The sequence below is a fragment of the Lemur catta genome, chromosome 3 (genome assembly GCF_020740605.2).
Source record: "Lemur catta isolate mLemCat1 chromosome 3, mLemCat1.pri, whole genome shotgun sequence".
NCBI classification, from domain to species: Eukaryota; Metazoa; Chordata; class Mammalia; order Primates; family Lemuridae; genus Lemur; species Lemur catta.
This window is the reverse complement of record NC_059130.1, coordinates 116318544-116337725: the sequence shown is the minus strand read 5'-3', so window position 1 is coordinate 116337725 and position 19182 is coordinate 116318544. Positions and strand designations below refer to the sequence as shown.

Genomic DNA, 19182 nt, shown 5'->3' with positions numbered 1-19182 from the left:
CTTCTGGTATCAGTCATGCAGCTGAGGTCAGCTGGTGACTTGGCAGGGGTCGATGGTCTCAGAGGGCCTCATTCCCATGTCAGGGACGCCTGGAATGGTGAGCCCCTCTCTGCACATGGTTTTCATCCTGGGCTTCTCCACAGCAGCATGGTGGTTCCCAGGGCAGAAGCTGTACAGCCTCATAAGAAGTTGCTGGGAGTCACTCAACATCACTTCCCCCACTTTCTGTTGGTCAGAGCAAGTCACAGGGCAGCGTAGATTTAGGGGATGTAGGAAATAGACTCCACTGTTTGATGGCAGAAGCTGCAAAGTATTTGTGGCCATTTTTTAATCCACCACAGTTGCTAAACTGGAAATATGATTCAACCCCACTTGTAATTTTCTATTTATGAACTTTTATGCCCTGACTTGCCAGGACTCCTTCAAGTGCACATGACAATAAACAAATTAGTTTTGGGGGGTGGGGGAAGCATTTATTAGCTTATCTTATTGGAAAATTTAAAGGCCTACTAGCTTCAGGCGTGGCTGGATCCAGGAGATTAAATGATGTCATCAGAACAACCAGTTTCTCCACTGTTTCCCCCAGTCTGGCTTCCTCCATCAGGTCTCCAAAAAAAGGCCATAGACAAACTCATGTCTGTAAATTTCAAGTTTACAATCTAAAAGGAAGCAGGGATTCTGAACAGGCACCTGGGAAACACGGAGACTTTGGGTGACTCATACTGGGTGAAGCAGCGGGGCTACCCAGGAGCGTGGAATCTGTCTGAGGCTGTCCCTTAAAATTTTGCCACAAGCACTCACAAGGACCCAAAGAAAGACACTTGGCAGCAGTTGACAATGCCAGAGGGGCTCCCTCATGACCAAAACCTTGTCGCTCCCCAGGCTAATTGGGGGCCCCCAGGCCATGAGCTGGCCCAGAAACTGCCCGTTTCCCTCCTTCCAGCCAACGGGAACTTGCTGGGTGGGCTCGGTTTCCTTCAAAAGTCATTGGTCAGAAATTCCATAGCTGCACGTGAAAAAACTTCAGGGGAATCTTGTTTTCACTCTTCCTGATGTTTTATTGATGACTTCTGATGAAAAGTTCAGGGGATTTTGTTTTTTCTTTCCTTTTTTGAGAAACCTAACAAATTCTTTGGCTGTGGCGCTTTTTCTTTTGAGCGATGGAGGACTGAGTTAATTACACCTGTGGGTAAATCCGCCAGCCCAGGGTTTTTTCCAGTCTGAAGTTTACAAGAGCGCGTACGCATAAACCATCATTCCCCTCTCATTTATTTTTCATGACTCAGTTGCCTGGAGTAAATTTTTATGTGAATAACCGAAAGAGGCAGGAGTGCCAGAAGAGAGGAAAGGGAAAAGAAATGTTTCAGCCCGTATGAAATTTTTAAAGCTAAATAGCCCCATTATAGTCAGAATGTGGTCGACTAGAATGTCATTTGCCTAATTACCTTTCCTAGGTCCCCAGGTGCTAGACTGAGGCCTGGTAAATTAATTCCTAAAAATGTTATAAATAAACTTTCTGGCAACAAAACCTCCCACATGGGATGGTTGTTCTCAACGTGAAAGTATGATTGTAGAGAAAGGAAAGTTTCCGTGCCTTTGAGGTATAAACGTCTATTATAGGGGTCTATATACAAGTATGTGATTTTAACCAAGCTCTTCTCTCTCTCTCTGAGCTTCCAGGGACGGATAGCTTCAAATCTGCCATTTCCCTCCCTGCCTGCCCGTGCCTTCCCAAAAGAATTACACCCTAATTTTCCTACCTTTTTTTTTTTTTTTTTACCTGGACCCACATCTAGTAAGTTTCCCATTTCATCTCTACCCAGGATGAAATAATTCTGCTGCTGGGGAAAGAGGTGAGCCGCCTCTCCGATTTTGAGATTGAATCCAAGTACAAAGACGCCGTGATAATGAAGCTGCAGAACGAGGTGGCCCAGCTGAGCCAGCAGCTGTTGGAGACCGCCACCTCCAGGCAGAACGAGCGGGAGATATCGCAGAAGTTTCAGGTCCTGGATGAAGACATTGGTGCCAAACAGAAAGAGATCAAGAGCTTGAAAAGCCAGGTAGGACTCAGCTTTAGAGGTACAACACAGGGTGGCAGCTCTCAGGCCAGTGCCTGGGGAGCCCGGGGGCACCACTGGGGACAAGCCACTGAGAGAGTTAGAGAGGGGATGGTCCATGTAGCACAGTGGTTAAGAACACAAATCCACCGGGTTTAGAGACTACTTGGCAAGTTCCCACCATTAGCATTTATTAAGCACCAGCCACATGCAAGCACTAGTGCAAAGTACTTTAATTGCATTAACTTAATTAAATCTCCCAATCTCTGACACATCAATTATATAGATAAGGAATCTGAGGCAGTCCCAGAGACACCCAGGAACTGGTTAGAGCTTGCACAGCACATTAGAGGTGGTGGTGGAATTCGAACTCAGGCCTGCCTCCTTGCAAACCCCATGTTCTCAGCCCACTTCCTATTTCCCCCAACGCTGTCGCTTCAGTGGCCACCTCTCACCCGCCTCCAGCCCCAGCCAGCAAGAGCTATGGGCAGTGAGCTGAGCGGGGAGAAGGAGCCCCCAGTGTTCCAAACACCTAGGCCTTTTACCAAACCCTCGAGGCAGTTCCTGGCTCACTTAATAGGGCATTTCATCACACAGCCGTTCTCCACCTGGAATTTCTGGCTTTACCAGCCATGTTCCCTTCTCTCAAAACAAGATCCAAATTCCTTCTTTCCTTTTTTAAAGAACTACTTTAAAATTGGCTGGTGATGTTCTGCTTAAATTATATCTCAACGAAGCTGGTAAAAAGCAAGGGGCCACTGAGACTTCTGGCTTCATTGCACAATGCCGCTTAAACCGTGGTCATGCCTGGGCCTCTGCTCTCTGGCTCCCTGCATGTGTACGGCCTCGCCCTTCTCCACCCGACTTGAGGTGTGCAGTTTTAGTCCTGGAAAGGGTGCCCTAGAAAGTGCCTAGGTTAGACCTGGTGAACCTAGGAGGGTCTTCTGGAGACTGCCAGCTCCATGAGGGCAAGGACTGGGCCCAGCCACCTTCCAGAACTCTAGTAGGACAGTGTTCATTCATTCATCCACTTACTCGTTTATTCAAATAAATATTTGTCGAGTGTCTACCCAGTGCCATGCCCTGTTCCAGGCTCAGGAATTCAGCAGGGAGCAAGGCAGACGTGACCCTCGCCTTCCGCCAGTTATGTTCTAGTGAGGGAGACAGCACAAGCAAGTGCACAAATACATGCTCTAGTATTCAAACAGTGACCTCCTTCCAACCTGTTTTTGCAAGAACAATGAAAGCAGCAGGTTTTGTAGGAACCACTACTGCAGACGGCCGCCTTGACTTGCAGTGTACTCACTGATGAGCCTGTTTCTCTCCATCTGAACCCAGTTTTGCAATCGGATGGAGAAATAACCTTTTTGGTAATTTTCCCATTTGAGAGCTTTCCTGAGCAAGGTGTGTAGACAGGGATGAGTAATTCTCACATATCTTTGAGTCTGTGTCCACAGGTCACAATTTGAGTATTGTTTAAAGTGGCTAGTGATATGTGGAAATTTGTTTTTTCACCAAGAAATTATCTCCATACCATTGCCTCCTCCTCACCTTGATCTTCACTCGTAATTGAAAGAGGTATTTTATAACAAGGCATCTCTGAACTAGAGGGTGCAGTTGGTTTAATCCAAATCGCTTCATCTGCTCACATTTTGTTTTTTGTTTTTTTTGTTTTTTTTTTTTGGAGACAGAGTCTCACTTTGTTGCCCAGGCTAGAGTGAGTGCCATGGTGTCAGCCTAGCTCACAGCAACCTCAAACTCCTGGGCTTAAGCGATCCTACTGCCTCAGCCTCCCCAGTAGCTGGGACTACAGGCATGCGCCACCATGCCCGGCTAATTTTTTTCTATATATATTTTTAGTTGTCCAGATAATTTATTTCTATTTTTAGTAGAGACAGGGTCTCGCTCAGGCTGGTCTCGAACTCCTGACCTCGAGCGATCCACCCGCCTTGGCCTCCCAGAGGGCTAGGATTACAGGCGTGAGCCACCGCGCCCGGCCCCATCTGCTCACATTTTAGTTTCTTAAATATCCTATTGCCAACAGAACATTCAACCACAAGTATAAGCCACATGGCAGGTTGATTTATTGTTCTGATTAGTTTATATGTTCTCCTGGGTCCCCTGAAAGTATGTGCATATTGATTTGCTCTCAAAGATCTTCGATCCGATACAGAACCACTAGAAAATGCTCACCTCAGTGTGGGCTGCACTGCCTGCCCGTGCTAATTAGCAGCCGAATTATTATCTTGAAGCAATCACTTTTCCTAGCACTATTAACTTTCTTATGATCCAGTGCCCATTTTATTACACAGTGTAGCATGCATTAAACATCTTGGGATTTATGCCAATTATAGACAATATGGATATTTATTTCAGTCGTGAAAGTAACGAGGAGGTTGGAAGACTATTTGGAGTTTTCCTGCAAACTGAAATCCTAGAGCTCTGATACTTCGATTGAAATATTTTATATCTGTCAGACAGCACTGGAGTCTTCGAGGGGCGTGTTTTCCCAACTCTTCTGGAAGTTTGTCTCTGGCCATGCCTCTGGTATCATACAAACAAAAGCATCAGGCTGAGAAGAGCTAGGAACATTTTTTTAAATTACAAATCCCTTTTGTGGGAAAGTTGCATTTTCCCCCACAGAGAACAGGAAGAGGAGAAACAATTTTTTTTCATTTAAGGTCTCCAAAATACAGACATGCAAAAGTATAGCCTTGGGGAGGGTGGGGGACGTTTTGGGCTGTGTCCCTCCCTCCCACACACTGCTTCTCTACCGTCTCAGATGCTCCAGGGAAAATGTGAGTGGTGAGTGAAATTAGCCATATAAATTGTGAAACCTTGATACTTCTGTTAATTCTTTTTTTTTACACCCCCAGCCCCCCACCTTTTTTTTTTTTTTTTTAAACCCGATACTTCTGTTAATTCTACTACTGAATCATAACCACAAAATTTTCAGGGACACCAAGAACAAAGACTGTGAGCGCCATCTGGTGGTGAGGTGCACTATGCACCTGTACCCACCTTACCTGAGCGCCCCTCACCCCATCATTTTTTATGCTATGCCTATGACATGATGCAGCGATTAACGGGGACTCTTGTCTTTCCTCTTAGTAACAATCACACTGGTGTTTAAGTGAGCCTAGACAAAGCTTACAAATGCACCCCAAAACATTACCAATCTACCTTCCCCAAGACAGGCAAGAGAAACCAAAGCTAAAACACACCGGGGAATAATCATAGCTACTATCTATGTGTCATGTGCCAGGCATGGTCTGAGCACTTTTACATATACTAATCAAGGGTCCACAACCGATGGTGAGTTGTATAATTATTTCATTATATATTACAATGTAATAATAATAGAAATAAAATGCACAATAAATGAAATGTGCTTGAATCATCCCAAAACCATCCCCCCACCACCAGTCCGTGGAAAAATTGTCTTCCATGAAAACAGTCTCTGGTGCCAAAAAGGGTGGGGACCAATGTACTAACTTATTAAAATACCTTCAACAATTCCATGAGATCAGGACTAGCAACACTGAAGTTACAGAGTGAGAAATGAGACAGAATCAGTGTGGCCCGACGTTCACACACCTGCAGTGGCAGAGACAGAATGGGGAGACGGCAGCCTGGCTCCCGGGTCCAGGCTTTTGCTGCTGGTTCCTAGAGCCAGGTGATAAGATGGGAAGAACTAGAGCCAGGTGACTAAAGATTGGATTGGAGTTGCAGCTCCACCGCTGACTAGCCGTGCAATCCCACGCAGGCAGCCTCACCTCTCTGAGTCCCACTTTAGTCACTTGCAAAATGGGGACATTCGTGGGCGCACCCTGCGGGGATGCTGCGAGGCTCTGTTGGAGTAGTGTCTGCGAGTGGCCGTTGTAAGCTTAACAGTGTTCTATGAGCTGTAACCTATTGTGGTTATCATTGAGGGAATTAATTTTATAACCTGCTTCCCTCTCTTGAACTTTGCTCTGTGTCCAGTCAGTGCTGGGTGACCGGAGCCCGCAGCTGGTCCGTTCATGGCAGAGAGCCCAGGGGTTGCAGGAGCCTACTCAGGAGTCAGGTATCCCCACATGAGGTCCATGTTTGGATCAGATAGGAAGTGGTTGGTGGTCACTGCAGGAACAGAGCTCTCCTGCCCCGTCCACTGATTAAAACTTAAAAGCTCGGCTTACCCCACACCCCAAACAAAGATGAATCAGCATCTTTCTGTCCAACTGGTAAGAAGCACCCATGTGCCTTGCAGACGTGGGCTGGCCCCCTCTGACTGCGCTGCCTCCCCCTGCAGATCAGTGCCCTACAGAAAGGCTACAGCCAGGTGCTGTGCCACACCCTGTCCGAGCGGAACTCAGAAATCACATCCCTGAAGACGGAGGGCGAGAGCTTAAAGAGGGACAACGCCATCTCTTCAGGTGAGCTCTCTCTGGAGTTGGGCCTGGGAGCTTCCACTCCTTCCCCCATGTTCATGGCCTCGGCAGACATCACCAATCAACCACCGCACTTGTTATCTGAACTTGGCTGCAGCCCAGAGTTCCCAGCAGCCCTTCAGGCAGCGACCGTCCTTGAATTCTAGTGCATCCTCAGGAGAGGTTTATCTGCCATCCGGCTCCTAGCACAGGGCCTGGCTCAAAGTCAGCCGCCGTCTCCCCAATATCATATTGGTTACACACACCGGCCCTATTCAGAGCAGGAGGGGGCTACGCAAGGGCATGAATGGTAGGGGGCAGGGATGATTGGGGCCATTTTGGAAGCCGGCTGCCACAAATAATCAAAGGTAGCAGGTGACACACACTATGTGTTGGCCACTCTACTAGGTTTTATACATATCCTCCCATTTAACCCTTACAATAACTCAGCAGATACAATGGGAGGTTAAGTAACTTGTTCAAGACCACTGAGCTAATAAGTTGGTAGGGACAAGTTGCAGACTCAGACAAGTGTGACTCCATCTACTCCAGCAACAGCCTCCAACACGTCTCTTCTGCCACAAGCCCAACTCATGGCCTCTCCTGGTCCCTGCATCTGCTGGGCCTTTGTTCCCCAGGGCCCTGGTGTTGCCTGTCTCAGCTCTGCAGCCCACGCCCACAAGGACCCCCGCAGGTGGTTCCTGTCCCCAGCAGCATTCACCAGCTTCTCCTTACACTCACTGAGACCTTAAACAAACGATGTCCAGTGGGTATTGGTCTCAGCCCCATTCAAGCCTCTAGGATCCCTGGGGACGCCTCCTTCCTCAGTGCCAGGCTTGTCACAAGTTGGCTGACAGTGGCAGCGGTGACAGTAATCCTTACTGCCTCTTTGAACTCGATGAGTCTTTTGTTTACAGGCATGGTGTCATCTTTACAAAAAGACATGCTAGCAAGGAACGAGCAAGTTCAACAACTAAAAGAGGAGGTGAACCAACTAAAAAGTCAGAACAAAGAAAAGGATCACCAGCTGGAAGCCCTCGGCACTACGGTGAGTGTCCACGGCCTCAGCACCCCTTGTCGCTGATGGGTGAGAAGCAACTCACGTCGCATGATGCACTCGTTTCATTTACCCTGGGCCCGTACTGTAACCTTTCCTCCCTCCTCTCACACCGCGGTGGGATGAGGCCCGTGCCAAGGGCCTAAGCAGGATCGCTGCTGAGGGTCCAATACATGAAATGCCCTCCGAGAAAGACCGGATGGGTGGCCAAGTTCTTTGCAGCTTTTCAGAGAGCAGTGTGCATGTGGCTCAGATTAAGCAAGAGGTAGATTCAAATCCAGCAAACACCTTCTAACGCCCATTATAAATTAGTTTGTTTAATCCCAGCCATGAACACACCTCTTAGCACATATTTCCATGACAAGGCTTAATGTTAAAGCGGAATAGAATCGCACTGTGTGCAAGAGGACCGCAACTGGCTTCACCTCTGCCCCACTGGTTTGCACAGTTGCCTTCGAAGCAGAATGTGTGAAGGTCCAGGTGCAGCTGGTTATGCAGACGTTCACTTCTTCCCTTAGACTTCAGTGTGCATAAGAATCGCCCTGTGTGAAATGAACCTGCTAGGCAAGTTAAGAGCTTTGTAAATGTGATTTTGACTATTTGCAAATTTTACCTTCAGTGCTGTGACTTTAGAATTCTGATCCTATAGGATAAGACTGCACAGTGTCTGTGTGATCTGTCTGTTTCAGTGAGTCAAGGTAAAACCTAATAGCTTTCACCTCAGGTGGCAAAAGCCCGATTCACAGCAGCTGCCTGGCCGGTCAGCCAGGCCTGCGTGGGTGCCAAGGCGGGGTGGGCCTTGAGGGTCCACGGACGAGGCAGCAGAAGGAACATCTGGCGCTGATGACAATGCCCAGTTTGCAGCTGGGGAAAGGCAGGACGGGAGCTTCAGGGTCAGACACACCAGGGTCCACGCCCAGAGCTGGGTTTTGTTGTAACTGATCTGACCTCCACTTCCTCCTCATCAGTGAAATGGGGTTCACAAAATCATTTTCTGAAAAGTGAGAGGCTGATTTTAACCGTGCTCTTCTGCCTCTGCACCTCGTTAGCCGCCTCACCAAGCCCTCTGCATCCGCTTCTCCGGAGCAGATTGACTTCCTGGATTAAATGTGGGATCGCTGCTCTGTGTGTGGGTTGTGCATGTGTGTGTGTGTGTGTATGTGTTGGGAAAGGGGATGGGTAGAGCTGATGCTTGGTGGCAGAAATATGGGAACACAGCCCCTGTTTGGCGATTCCACCTCCCGAGGTGCACTGGGATTATTTTTGCCTCCATTTCTCCTTCCCTCATGACCTTGGAACAGGGTCTGCGTTCTCCTCCAGCCTGTGCCTGCCATTAGCACACGGGCTCCTCACGATGAAGGGATTGCTCGAAAGAACACTTGAAATCCCTGTCTTTCTTTTGTTTTCTACATTACATATGTCATGTGTGTTAATTTTATAATAATATATAGATAAAACTGGAAAGCAAAATTAAAGAGAGAAGAAGAAAAATGCTACCTACCCCAAGAAATTAATGTCAATACTTTCATGCATATTCTTCCCATTTTGTTTCTATATATCACCTGGAAAAAATACATATGGCATATACAAGAACAAATTTAAACTATATACATTTTTTTAAATTTTAAATAATTACTATTTTCGCAAGTTAATGAATAAAAGCTTTTATCATTGGTCATAAAAGCTACACAATATTTTCTTGCATGCACATGATGTTATAAACCAGTCTCCAGTTATTGGACTTTTCCACGGTTGCTAATAACACCGTGAAGAACATCCTTGGACCTGCAGACTCCCTGGCCTGTCCAGTCATTGTCCTTAGGATACGTTCCTAAAGTGGAACTTCTGGGTCCAAAAGGAAGTGCATCTTTATGTTCTAGGTGCCTGCTGCTGCCAAAGTGTTCGTTTCATTCCCACCACCAGGGCAGCTGGGGCTCAGAGGAGTAAATTGCATGAAACACTAAGAGCCGTCCGCGCTCACCAGTGACCCCTCTGAGGGCATGAGCGGATATTCTTAAACTAGACTCTCCCAAGCCGGATCTTTCTTGTGGTTTAGATTGCTGGCTTTCGAAGGTGAAATGCGATCTCTGTTCTTCAGGACTCATGAGAGAGGTGACCTGGGGATGACTGCAGGAGCCCATGTGCCCCTCAGACATGATGGTCTTGCCTTGGGGACCTGGGTGTGTGACTAGATTGGAACAGCAGGCAGGACATGCTCTCGGGCTAACACAGGGCCCTGGAAGCGTCCACACAACAACCCCACATGGCCATGCAGCCCCTTTTCTTGTTGTCCTCTCCCCCCGCAGTGCTCAGCGCTGAAGGAGGAGCTGAGAAAAGAGGAAGTACACAAGGAACGCAGGGACACCGAAGAGAAAGAGTTGAAACTCTGCAAAACTGTGAGTAGAACTTCCTCATTCATAGGAGCCACCAGAAAAATTAGACTTTGACCTTCAGGTTCTCGGTGGAATCCTTGGTCCTTCACAAAGCATGAAGCCCTGGGGCCTGTGTTCGTTGTTTTTAACATAGTCTCCTAATTCCTTGGTTTGCTGCCCTGGGCCCCAAGGAAGAGATGGGCAAAAAGACCATGGAAAACACGCTCCGGGATCCTCTGGGCAGTTGGCTCTCGCACCCTCACGGGCTGCGACAGGGAGGAGGGTGGGGGCTGGCAAGCTGCCACTGCAGGCTGCTGGATGTTCCCTCTGGTCCCCGCCCCGGACCTGCGATTCCTAAGCTTATGTTCCACTGTCAGAAGTTTGTCATAGCCACGGGCACTATTGTTGACACAAACTTCTTCCTTCAGCATTTTTATTTACACACATCAAGTCATAAAAACAAAACAAAAAAGTTATCATTCGCCTTATATAGAAGGTGACCATAGAAATAAATACAATGAAAATAGGACCGTTAAAATTAGGCAGGGTATGGTGGCTCACACCTGTAATTCCAGCACTTTGGGAAGCTGAGCCAGGAGGATCACTTGAGCCCAGGAGTTCAAGACCAGCCTGGGCAACACAGCAAGACCCTGTCTCTAAAACAAACAAACAAAAAAAATTAGCCAGGCATGGTAGTGCACACCTGTAGTCCCAGCTACTCAGGAGGCTGAGGCAGGAGGATCGCTTCAGTCCAGGAGTTTGAAGTTGCAGTGAGCTATAATGATACCACTGTACTCTAGCCAGGACAACAGAGTGAGACTCTGTCTCTACAAAAAAAATTAATTGAAAAAAAAGACCAATTTTTACCTTGATCTGTTAAGTTTGGTTAAATAAATAAGCAAACAAACAAGCTAATACCAGAGGAGGTTTTCACCTTAATGAATGGGAGAAGGGGTTCTAAGGGCTCACACCTTTCATAGCAGAAGGCAGCTCCTGCTGTCATCAGGGAAGTTGACTCCTCTGTTGTTGAAATTTTTCAGCAAATGCAAGACATGGAGAAAGAAATGCAAAGGCTTCGGGAGGAGCTGAGGAAGAGCTGTAGTGAGCAAAGCATGATCTCCAAGACTCTGCGAGAAAAGAGCAAGGTACGCAGGGCAAGGATGGTTCCATCCAGTGATCAAGGGCTACCCGCACCCCGTTGCCCCCCTCCCCGCAATCATCAGCGTTAATCTTCAGGAGGACCCTGTGTGGTCGATGCTGGTATTAGCCCCTCTCACCCTGGAGAAAACTGAGGCTCACAGAGGGAAAGGAAGGGACCCAAGTTCACTCAAATAAAGTAGTTGTGGCAGGATTTGAACCCAGGTGGGCCTGACTCCAAAGCTCCCATGAGTAACCACGACTCACACTGCCTTCTGACACTCTCTTGCTTTTTCGTAATGAGACCTACCCACCTACCTCCAGATCCCAGTGGGTTTAGTGTTGCTTGATTATTTTAATGTCCCTTCTCATCATTGGAAAAAATCTTTAGTTGCATACTCTAGACCTCTAGACGTGTGCTCTCCATCACGGTAACCATAGCCACACATGGCTATTTAAATTTAAATTCATTAAAAGTAAATTAAAAAGCCTGGGCACACCTGAAATCCTAGCACTCTAGGAGGCTGAGGTGGGAGGATTGCTTGAGCCCAGGAGTTTGAGGTTGCTGTGAGCTATGATGGTACCACTGCACTCTAGCTGGGGTGACAGAGTGAGACTCTGTCTCAAAAAAAAAAAAAAAAGTAAATAACACAAAATGTAGCTCCTCACTTGCACTAGCCACATTCCAAGTGCTCAATAGCCACGTTTGGCTCATGGCTACTGACAGTGCAGATATAGAACGTTCCCAATCATCACAGAAAGTTCCATTGTTTTAAACCAACAGTGGCCTCTTTTGGCAACATAACCAGTTGAAGAGTTGTACAAAGTATACTTCCGGATCACACATATTTTAAATTTTTCTAAACTGAAAGTATCTTTAAGGGTCCTGAGCAGTGTGGGCAGAATCTATACTCATTGAACTTGAATCATCTACTTTATTTGATGAGAAGACTGTTGTCGTTGAGAAACCTAAGAATATTTTAAGAGAAAATCTAAAAGGCAAGGGAATTCTATCTGAGGGGAATTGCTCCAGGATGATCTGAGAAATAAAAGCAGATGATCCAGTATTTTCTCCAATTTTTATTTAATATGAATGTCAGACTAGTCACCAGAAGCTAAAATTGTTAAAATTTCACAAGCTAAAATGTAGACTAGACAAGAAGCTGCCTGACAAATCACATCTCGTTGATAATACTGAAGCCTGCAAGTCGACCAGACATAAGCAGACTTGGAGAAATAATTAATCCAAAATTAAAACCAACAGTTAAAACCACACAAACTAAAATTTGAGAGAAAAATCAAATATTCTTGAAAAAGTTTAGATGTACAAAATATAATGTGGGGAAAAAAATGAACTTAGCAAAAATGAGGGACACAAAGCACACAATGACAGAGCTGTGATTGCTAAATGTTTGATAGGGACTAGAAAAACTTATAGATGAATCAAGTTATAATTATACAATTTATCTAGAAAAGAATTGATCCAGATAAAAATAAGCTTAGAAGAATAAAACTTAAAATATAAACCTGTGGAAATCTGTTAAACCATTGGTTTAATGAGCTTCACTGTGGAAAATACCTTCTCAATGAAAATGAATTTACTTGGATATATTTTCCTTTAAAATAATTGCAGTAATGAACATGGAATAAAACTGCTCCCTGAGCTATGAATTTTCCTCTAAGGAAGGCTTTTGCTGCATTCCACAAGTTTTAGTGTGCAATATTTTCATTATTGTTCAGATCAAAATATTTTTCAAATCCCATTTTGATTTCTTCTTTGATCCATGGGTTATTATGAAGTTATTTCCTAACTTCTAAATATATGAGGATTTTCTGGTTACCTGTTTGTTACTGATTTCTAGCTTAATTACACTGTGGTCAGAGATCATCGTCTGTGTGATTTCAGTCTTTTTATATTAATTGAGACTTGTTTTATGACCTTCGTGTGGTCAATTGTGGTTCCACATGTATATTTGAAAAGAATATGCATTCTGCAGTCATTGGGAACAGTGTTCTATATATGTCCATTTAATCAAGTTTGCAAATGGTGTTCAGAACTTAAATGCTCTTACTGATTTTTTTGTTTTGTCTGTGTTTGGCCAGTCATTGAAAGAGGTATGTTGTTTAAATATCCCATCATGGTGTGGCTTTGTCTATTTCGTTTTTTATTACTTTATATATTTTGAGGCTATGTTAGGAGATGCGTATAAAGTTGCAATTTTATTGCTACCTGTTGAACCGAATCTTTGACCATCACAAGATAGTCCTTTTCATCTCTAGAGGGGTTTTTCTCTTAAAGTCTACTTTGTCATTAAGATAGCTCCCTCAGCTACACTGGCTTTCTTTTGATTAGAGTCTTCATAGTATATCTTTTTCACACTTTTCTGTCAATCTTTCTTTGTTTTAAGTTTAGATCTGTTGTTAAACAGCACATAGTTCCTATAAAATCCAGTTTGACAATCTTTGTCTTTCAGTCCATTTCTATATAATATAACTGCTGGTATGTTGGGGTTTCAGTTTAACTTCTTGCTCATTGTCAGTTGTACCTCCTGTGCAATATTTCTTTTTCTCTTCATTCTTGCCTTCTTTCAGTTGATAGTGTTTATCATTCCATTTTTCCCCATATCAGCTTGGAAAATTTTCACTGTTTCATTCTTTTTTTTAGTAGTAGTAAGACAGTTTGCCAGAAAAGGTCCAGCTTAAACAACAACCACAAAAAAGACAATCACATGCATTCATGACTTACCAAAATCCAGTGTTTATTGAGTTTTTCACTCCTCTATAAATACTATTCTTTTAGTTGTTATCCTAAAGATTACAATATGCATTTCCAACTTAGCAAAATCCAGTATTTACTGATAATTATGACCTCCTCCTTGATGACACAATGACCTTAGACATTGACACTTTCACTTCACTTACCCCCCCTCCAGACTTATATGTCTCTATTGTCATTTTCTAAACTTCTCTCTATGTTTGGAACCCCAAGTGACAGTATTTTTAGACAGTTGATATCCATGTGCACATATTACTACTGTGTTTTTTTCTACATCTCTGATCATCCATCTGGGATCATTTTCCCTCTGCCTAAAGAACGTCCTTTAGTGCTTTCCTTCAGTGTGGCTCTGCTGGTGACAGATTCTCTCAGCAGTTGGGGGTGTGTGTGCATGTGCATGCGTGTGTCAGAAAATATCAGTATTTAAACTTCATTCTTCAAACATGTTTTGACTGAGTATTGAATTCTACTTGGCAATTCTTTTATTTCAGCATATTATAGATAACATTAAATATGTAATTCTGTTGGCTTTCAGTTCAAATTGTTTCTACTTAAAAGTAAGCTATAAGCCTGACCATTGCACTGATGTGTAATGTCTTTTTTTTCTGGATGTTTTTAAATTTTTTCTTTTCCTTTTATTTACAGCAATTTTATTATGCTTTATCTCGATGTGGGTTTATTTATCTTGTTTGGAGTTCATATGGGCTTCTCGATTCTTTGGCTTGGTGTTTTTCACTGGTTTCAGAGCTTGGGCTATATACTGCCCTGGACAGTGGGGAGCTGCTGAAGGCTTTTGAATGGGTGTGTACATGACTAACTTTGTTACTACTAATAATGATGAAAATGACAGCTGCAGTTTTTCACGGACTAGGCATTATGCCAAACATTTAATCTCTTTTCTTCTTCACAACAACTCTATGATCTAGAAATTATTATGCCCATTTTACAGATGAGGGAATCAGGGTTCAGAGTAAAGTAACCAGCCTGAAGCCACAGTCAGTAAGTTGCAAAGCCAAGATGGGAAGCCAGGTTTGTCTAACCCCAGTGACTGTGACATGGCCCCTAGCCACATGTGACTACTTAGGTGAAATTCAACATTTAAAATTCAGTTCCTCGGTCACACAGATGTGGTCGGCGGCTCCCTGTTAGACAGCAGGGCTGTGGGGCATTTCATCATTGCACAGAGTCCTGCGGGCAGGTGCTGCCCCTTAGCTGGGTAACTCTTACAGGACTGTGAAGGGTGTGCTGGAAAGGAGGTAAATTGGAGGTGGGAAGGCCAGTTATCACTGCCAGAGGTTCCTGGTGCCTGGCCTGAGGCCGCGCACAGGGTAGCACTCAGTTAATCTCTGGATGGGTGCCAAGAGCCGGCTGGATGGCGGTGACATGAGGAACAGAACTAACAGGCTTGGGGAACAGGGAGGCCATTCAGTGACATGAGGAGCAGAGAACAAAGTCCTGGCACAGGCTCTGCCCTTGCGGCATGGAAAATGTCGGTGCAATAGAAGCCGGGCGTGTGCACACCTGGAATGGCTGTGCAGTGAGGGAGCGAGGCCCGGGGAGCCAAGGCCCGGGGAGTTGAGCTGATCTTCCCAGGGAAACCAGCTAGTTGGAGGCGCTTCGTAAGTTGCCTTATGAAGTGCTGGCACCATCCTGCTCAGAAGAAAGCTCTGAAGGTGCTCTTTTATCACATCTGTGTGACCCTTCCTGTGAAGTTGTTTCAGCACAAAATCCTCTCACTCCGGAGAGTTTGCCTCATTCCTGCTAGTGGCTGAGCCCTGGCCCCGCAGGTGCTCAAAACATGTTTATTGTTCAAAAATGAATTGGGCAGCTGCAGGGTCCTGTAACGGCCAGCAGAGGGTAGCATCGAACTCGCCCAAGCGCACCTCGAGTCGCCGTTAGCCAGGCAAGGGCAGTGAGTGGCTAAGTACCCCACCCCCCACCCCACATTAAACGTCTTTTGTAGGCTGTAGTTCTTTAACAGCCATTGCTTATCAAGCCTCCCAGAGTGGTAAGCATGCTAAAAGTGGCAACGACAAATAGTTACAATTAAAACCCAAGTACCCATGAAGAGCCAGTTACTTCCAGTAGTAGAATGATGCTGCATGGTGACTGTTCCCACCCGCCTTTTACAGGTTCCAACAACACCTAACACACCTAGAGAGCCCTCACAGAGTGCTGGCACTATTGTAAGCATGTTTAACCCCCACAGTAACTCTTCGAGAAGGGTAATAGTATCGTCATCCCATTTGACAGATGAGAACGTTGAGTCACCGAGCAATGAGATGACTTTCCCAAGTCATCCAGCTTGTTAGGGACTGAGCTGGGAGTGGAGCGCAGGGTGCAGAACCTGACCTTTCCCCTAGGGGACGGCGCCTCACGAGCCCACCTCCACCCTGTGCACGCCTGTGACCCCTGCCACATGGGCTGCAGCTGTCCCTGCCCCTCTGGCCATTACAGGCCATTAGACCTCCTGGAGGGATTTTCCCGAGTACATTATGATCACATTAGCAGCAAGCACATGCTTTCGTCATCATTTCAGGTTGAAGAGAAGCTTCAGGAGGATTCCAGAAGGAAATTGCTTCAGCTGCAAGAAATGGGACACAGAGAGAGCCTTATTAAAGGCAATTTGGAAAGGGCAGTAGGTCAGGTAGGCATGTTCCAGAGCCCCCCTCACTGGTCCACGCTCCCTAGCGATTCTCAGCCCCCGAGCGGCAGCCCGAGGGAGGACAGCGTGGTGTCATTCTCCCACTGATCTGGGCAGGGGCTTTCTGCGGCTTTTCACCCCTGTGGACGTCGCTAAAGAGGTTTCTCCTGCTGGGAAGCGTCCCGCCCTAATGGTGTGCCCTGACCTAAGGCCCTGACCACGCAGCCAGTCTTGCCTCAGTGCCTGCCCCAGTTAACCGGGTCCCCTGACCCCTATGGTGTTTCTAATACTGTCTCCCTAACATTTTTTGTCCTCACATTGCCACAATCTTTCTTCCCCTTGGGCCCCCACAGATGTCTATAAGGAAGTGCCACTTTTCTTAATAAGGTAAAACCCCAGGGTGTCTAAAGTGTGTGTTTGGTGGAGAAGTTCCTGGCAGGGCGGTGAGCCCCTCTGACCCAGCTGGCTGGAGGCGCCATTTCTTGGAGGCTCTGGCCGAGGACAGCCCAGTGGCCCTTCCTGTTACAAATGGCACAGTCACAAGGGCCGGAACGTGCGGAGATTCTACCAAAAAGCCAAGGAGAGCAAACAGGGAACCAAGTGGGAGGGCATGACCCTCCAGAGTACGGCCACCAAGGGCAGCCCACCCTGGACTCCTGCACAAGGACCCCTCTCCTGGCAACCACGACTCCAGGGAGCCATGGATGTTTTGCATGTGTGTGTGACTGTACTCGACTTCTGGGAGGGAGGGTCCACCATGTCACTCATCAGATTCTCAAAAGGGTCTGTGAACCACCAAAAAAGGTTAAGAGCCACGATCCCTAAAGGATCCCTCTACAGCACCCAGCCCGGCTCCCAAAGCCCTTCCATGTGCTACCGCCAAGCCTTAACCAGGCAGTGTGACCAGGGCTTTGTCCCCACCCACTGAAACTCAGATGTCCGCCACTGTTATCCCCAGTGTCATTCCTCCTGCAGGGTGCCAGCCCCTTAACAAGGGCACAGAGCCTGCCAGGATGGATCTCTCCCAACTCTTGGTCCCTGCATTCTGTACCCACTAACACACACGCGATTTGAGGGCCTGACCTGTGCCCTTTGCCCAAGAGCCGGGGTCCTCACTATAGCTCTGGACAGAGGTCATCCAGGAGGACCCCCAGAAGACCCCCAGGTCTAGACACAAGACGAAAAGGACAAGTCCTGTCTCTGCCACCCAGGGCCTTCCAACCCCTGTACCTCCAAAGCCAACAAACATGTCACTGCCCTTCCCAGGCAAGTGACTCCAGGACCAAGGCTATGGTCCAGGAGGACCTGTCCCTTTACCTGGGGCAGTCGTGCCTATGGAGAGCCTCTGGTGGCAGTGGGACCATCACTCGCAGGACTTCCTCTGCCCAGCCAATTCCATGGGTGAGCTGGGACCCTCCCCACGGCCATGAAACCAGAGGTGGCTTGGAGTGCGTTCCGTCACTTGGTCTGCTCCAGGCAGGGTGACTGCAGAGCTGTCCTTCGGACACCCACCATTAGAACTCCCCCATGTGCAGTGAAATCCCCCTTGACTCCCACGTTGACTCAGTGGCCCTTCTGGTCCCTTCAGGGCTCTGCTTCAGAGTCTTTAATGACCACATTTGCTGGTGGACCAAAGGCCCAGGCCAAGGGCTGCCACATTGGTAAATTCCCAGAGAAAGTTGAGCTCCTTTGCCTCTAACTTCTGATGGAACCCAGGACACCTTGGACTTGTAACTCCGCAAGCCCTGGCTTAGTGTAGCTGCTGTTTCATCAGCCTTAACCTGGAAACACCAGCACCCAGGAGGTGCCCAGTGAAAGCTGCTTGAGCTGAAGCAGAGAACCCTGACGTTCCCGATGCTTCTGTGTGCGAGCATCCAGCCAATGCCTCCTGGGTGCCTCTCTGTGCCAGACTCTCTCCTGGGCTCCGGGCATCCAGAGGTGATGCGATGGGCACAGTCTTCAGGGCACTATGGGCCAGGCACAAAGTGGCAAGAGAGAGTGCGTTCTCCTCTCCGCAGGCTGCCTTGCTGACTGCATAATTTACTCGCGCTGACAGCCTCAATATTTATCTCACAGTCTGGTGCCAACTTAGCAATTACGGAAGAGCGCTCTCGGCCCCAGACTTCCCATTGGATAATTGGCAGCAAGTGGCTCTTCCGAGGGTTTGAGACGTGTGTGCACTGACCACAGGCATCGCCGGGCTAGGCAGGCCTGCCTGAAAAGTAATTAAAGCCTGCTGTTCTCTTTTCTTCTGTCTTTTTTTCACTTCTGCCACTTCCAGCGAGTGGTGACGATTCTGATGGCACAGAGTGATCGCTCGGGCGTGCACTGCAGACCCTGCTGGTGGCCTCTCCCGCACCCTGAGATGGCAGCACCGCTCCCCCCACCCTCGCCAGCTCCCCCTGCCACGCTGACACTGTTGTCCTCCCTTTGTGCCACAGCTGGAGCACTTCAGAAGCCAGGTCATCAAGGCCACCTACGGACGGGCGAAGCTGTTCCAGGACAAGCCCATCTCCGACCAACAGGTTAGCCTGCCGTTCTCGCCATGTGGATCCTTCACTCTCTTCTTCTTCAGGGATCTGGATTCCAGACCCTGGGAGCATATGTTTCTGTTTTTGTTGGTGGCACATATTTTTCACACTGTTGCTACACCATAAAGATTTGTTTTGATTTTATGGGATTTCCTGGCTTTTAAAGTAAAAGCCAGTTAAACTCTTTGAAATGTTTCCA

At 47.0% G+C, this 19182-nt stretch overlaps 1 protein-coding gene across 5 annotated transcripts in view; it reads left to right on the top strand.

Moving 5' to 3' along the window:
• Positions 1-19182, top strand: part of FHAD1 (forkhead associated phosphopeptide binding domain 1) — a 120223-nt gene that overhangs the window by 45629 nt on the left and 55412 nt on the right. For 4 of the 5 annotated variants that reach the window (XM_045548659.1, XM_045548663.1, XM_045548660.1 and 1 more), the window contains exons 6-12: positions 1824-2060; positions 6349-6472; positions 7384-7514; positions 9830-9919; positions 10936-11040; positions 16348-16455; positions 18894-18977. In XM_045548659.1, the coding sequence (XP_045404615.1) occupies positions 1824-2060; positions 6349-6472; positions 7384-7514; positions 9830-9919; positions 10936-11040; positions 16348-16455; positions 18894-18977 (879 nt within the window). The remainder of the gene's footprint in view (positions 1-1823; positions 2061-6348; positions 6473-7383; positions 7515-9829; positions 9920-10935; positions 11041-16347; positions 16456-18893; positions 18978-19182) is intronic. The other variant, XM_045548661.1, reaches the window with a different exon arrangement.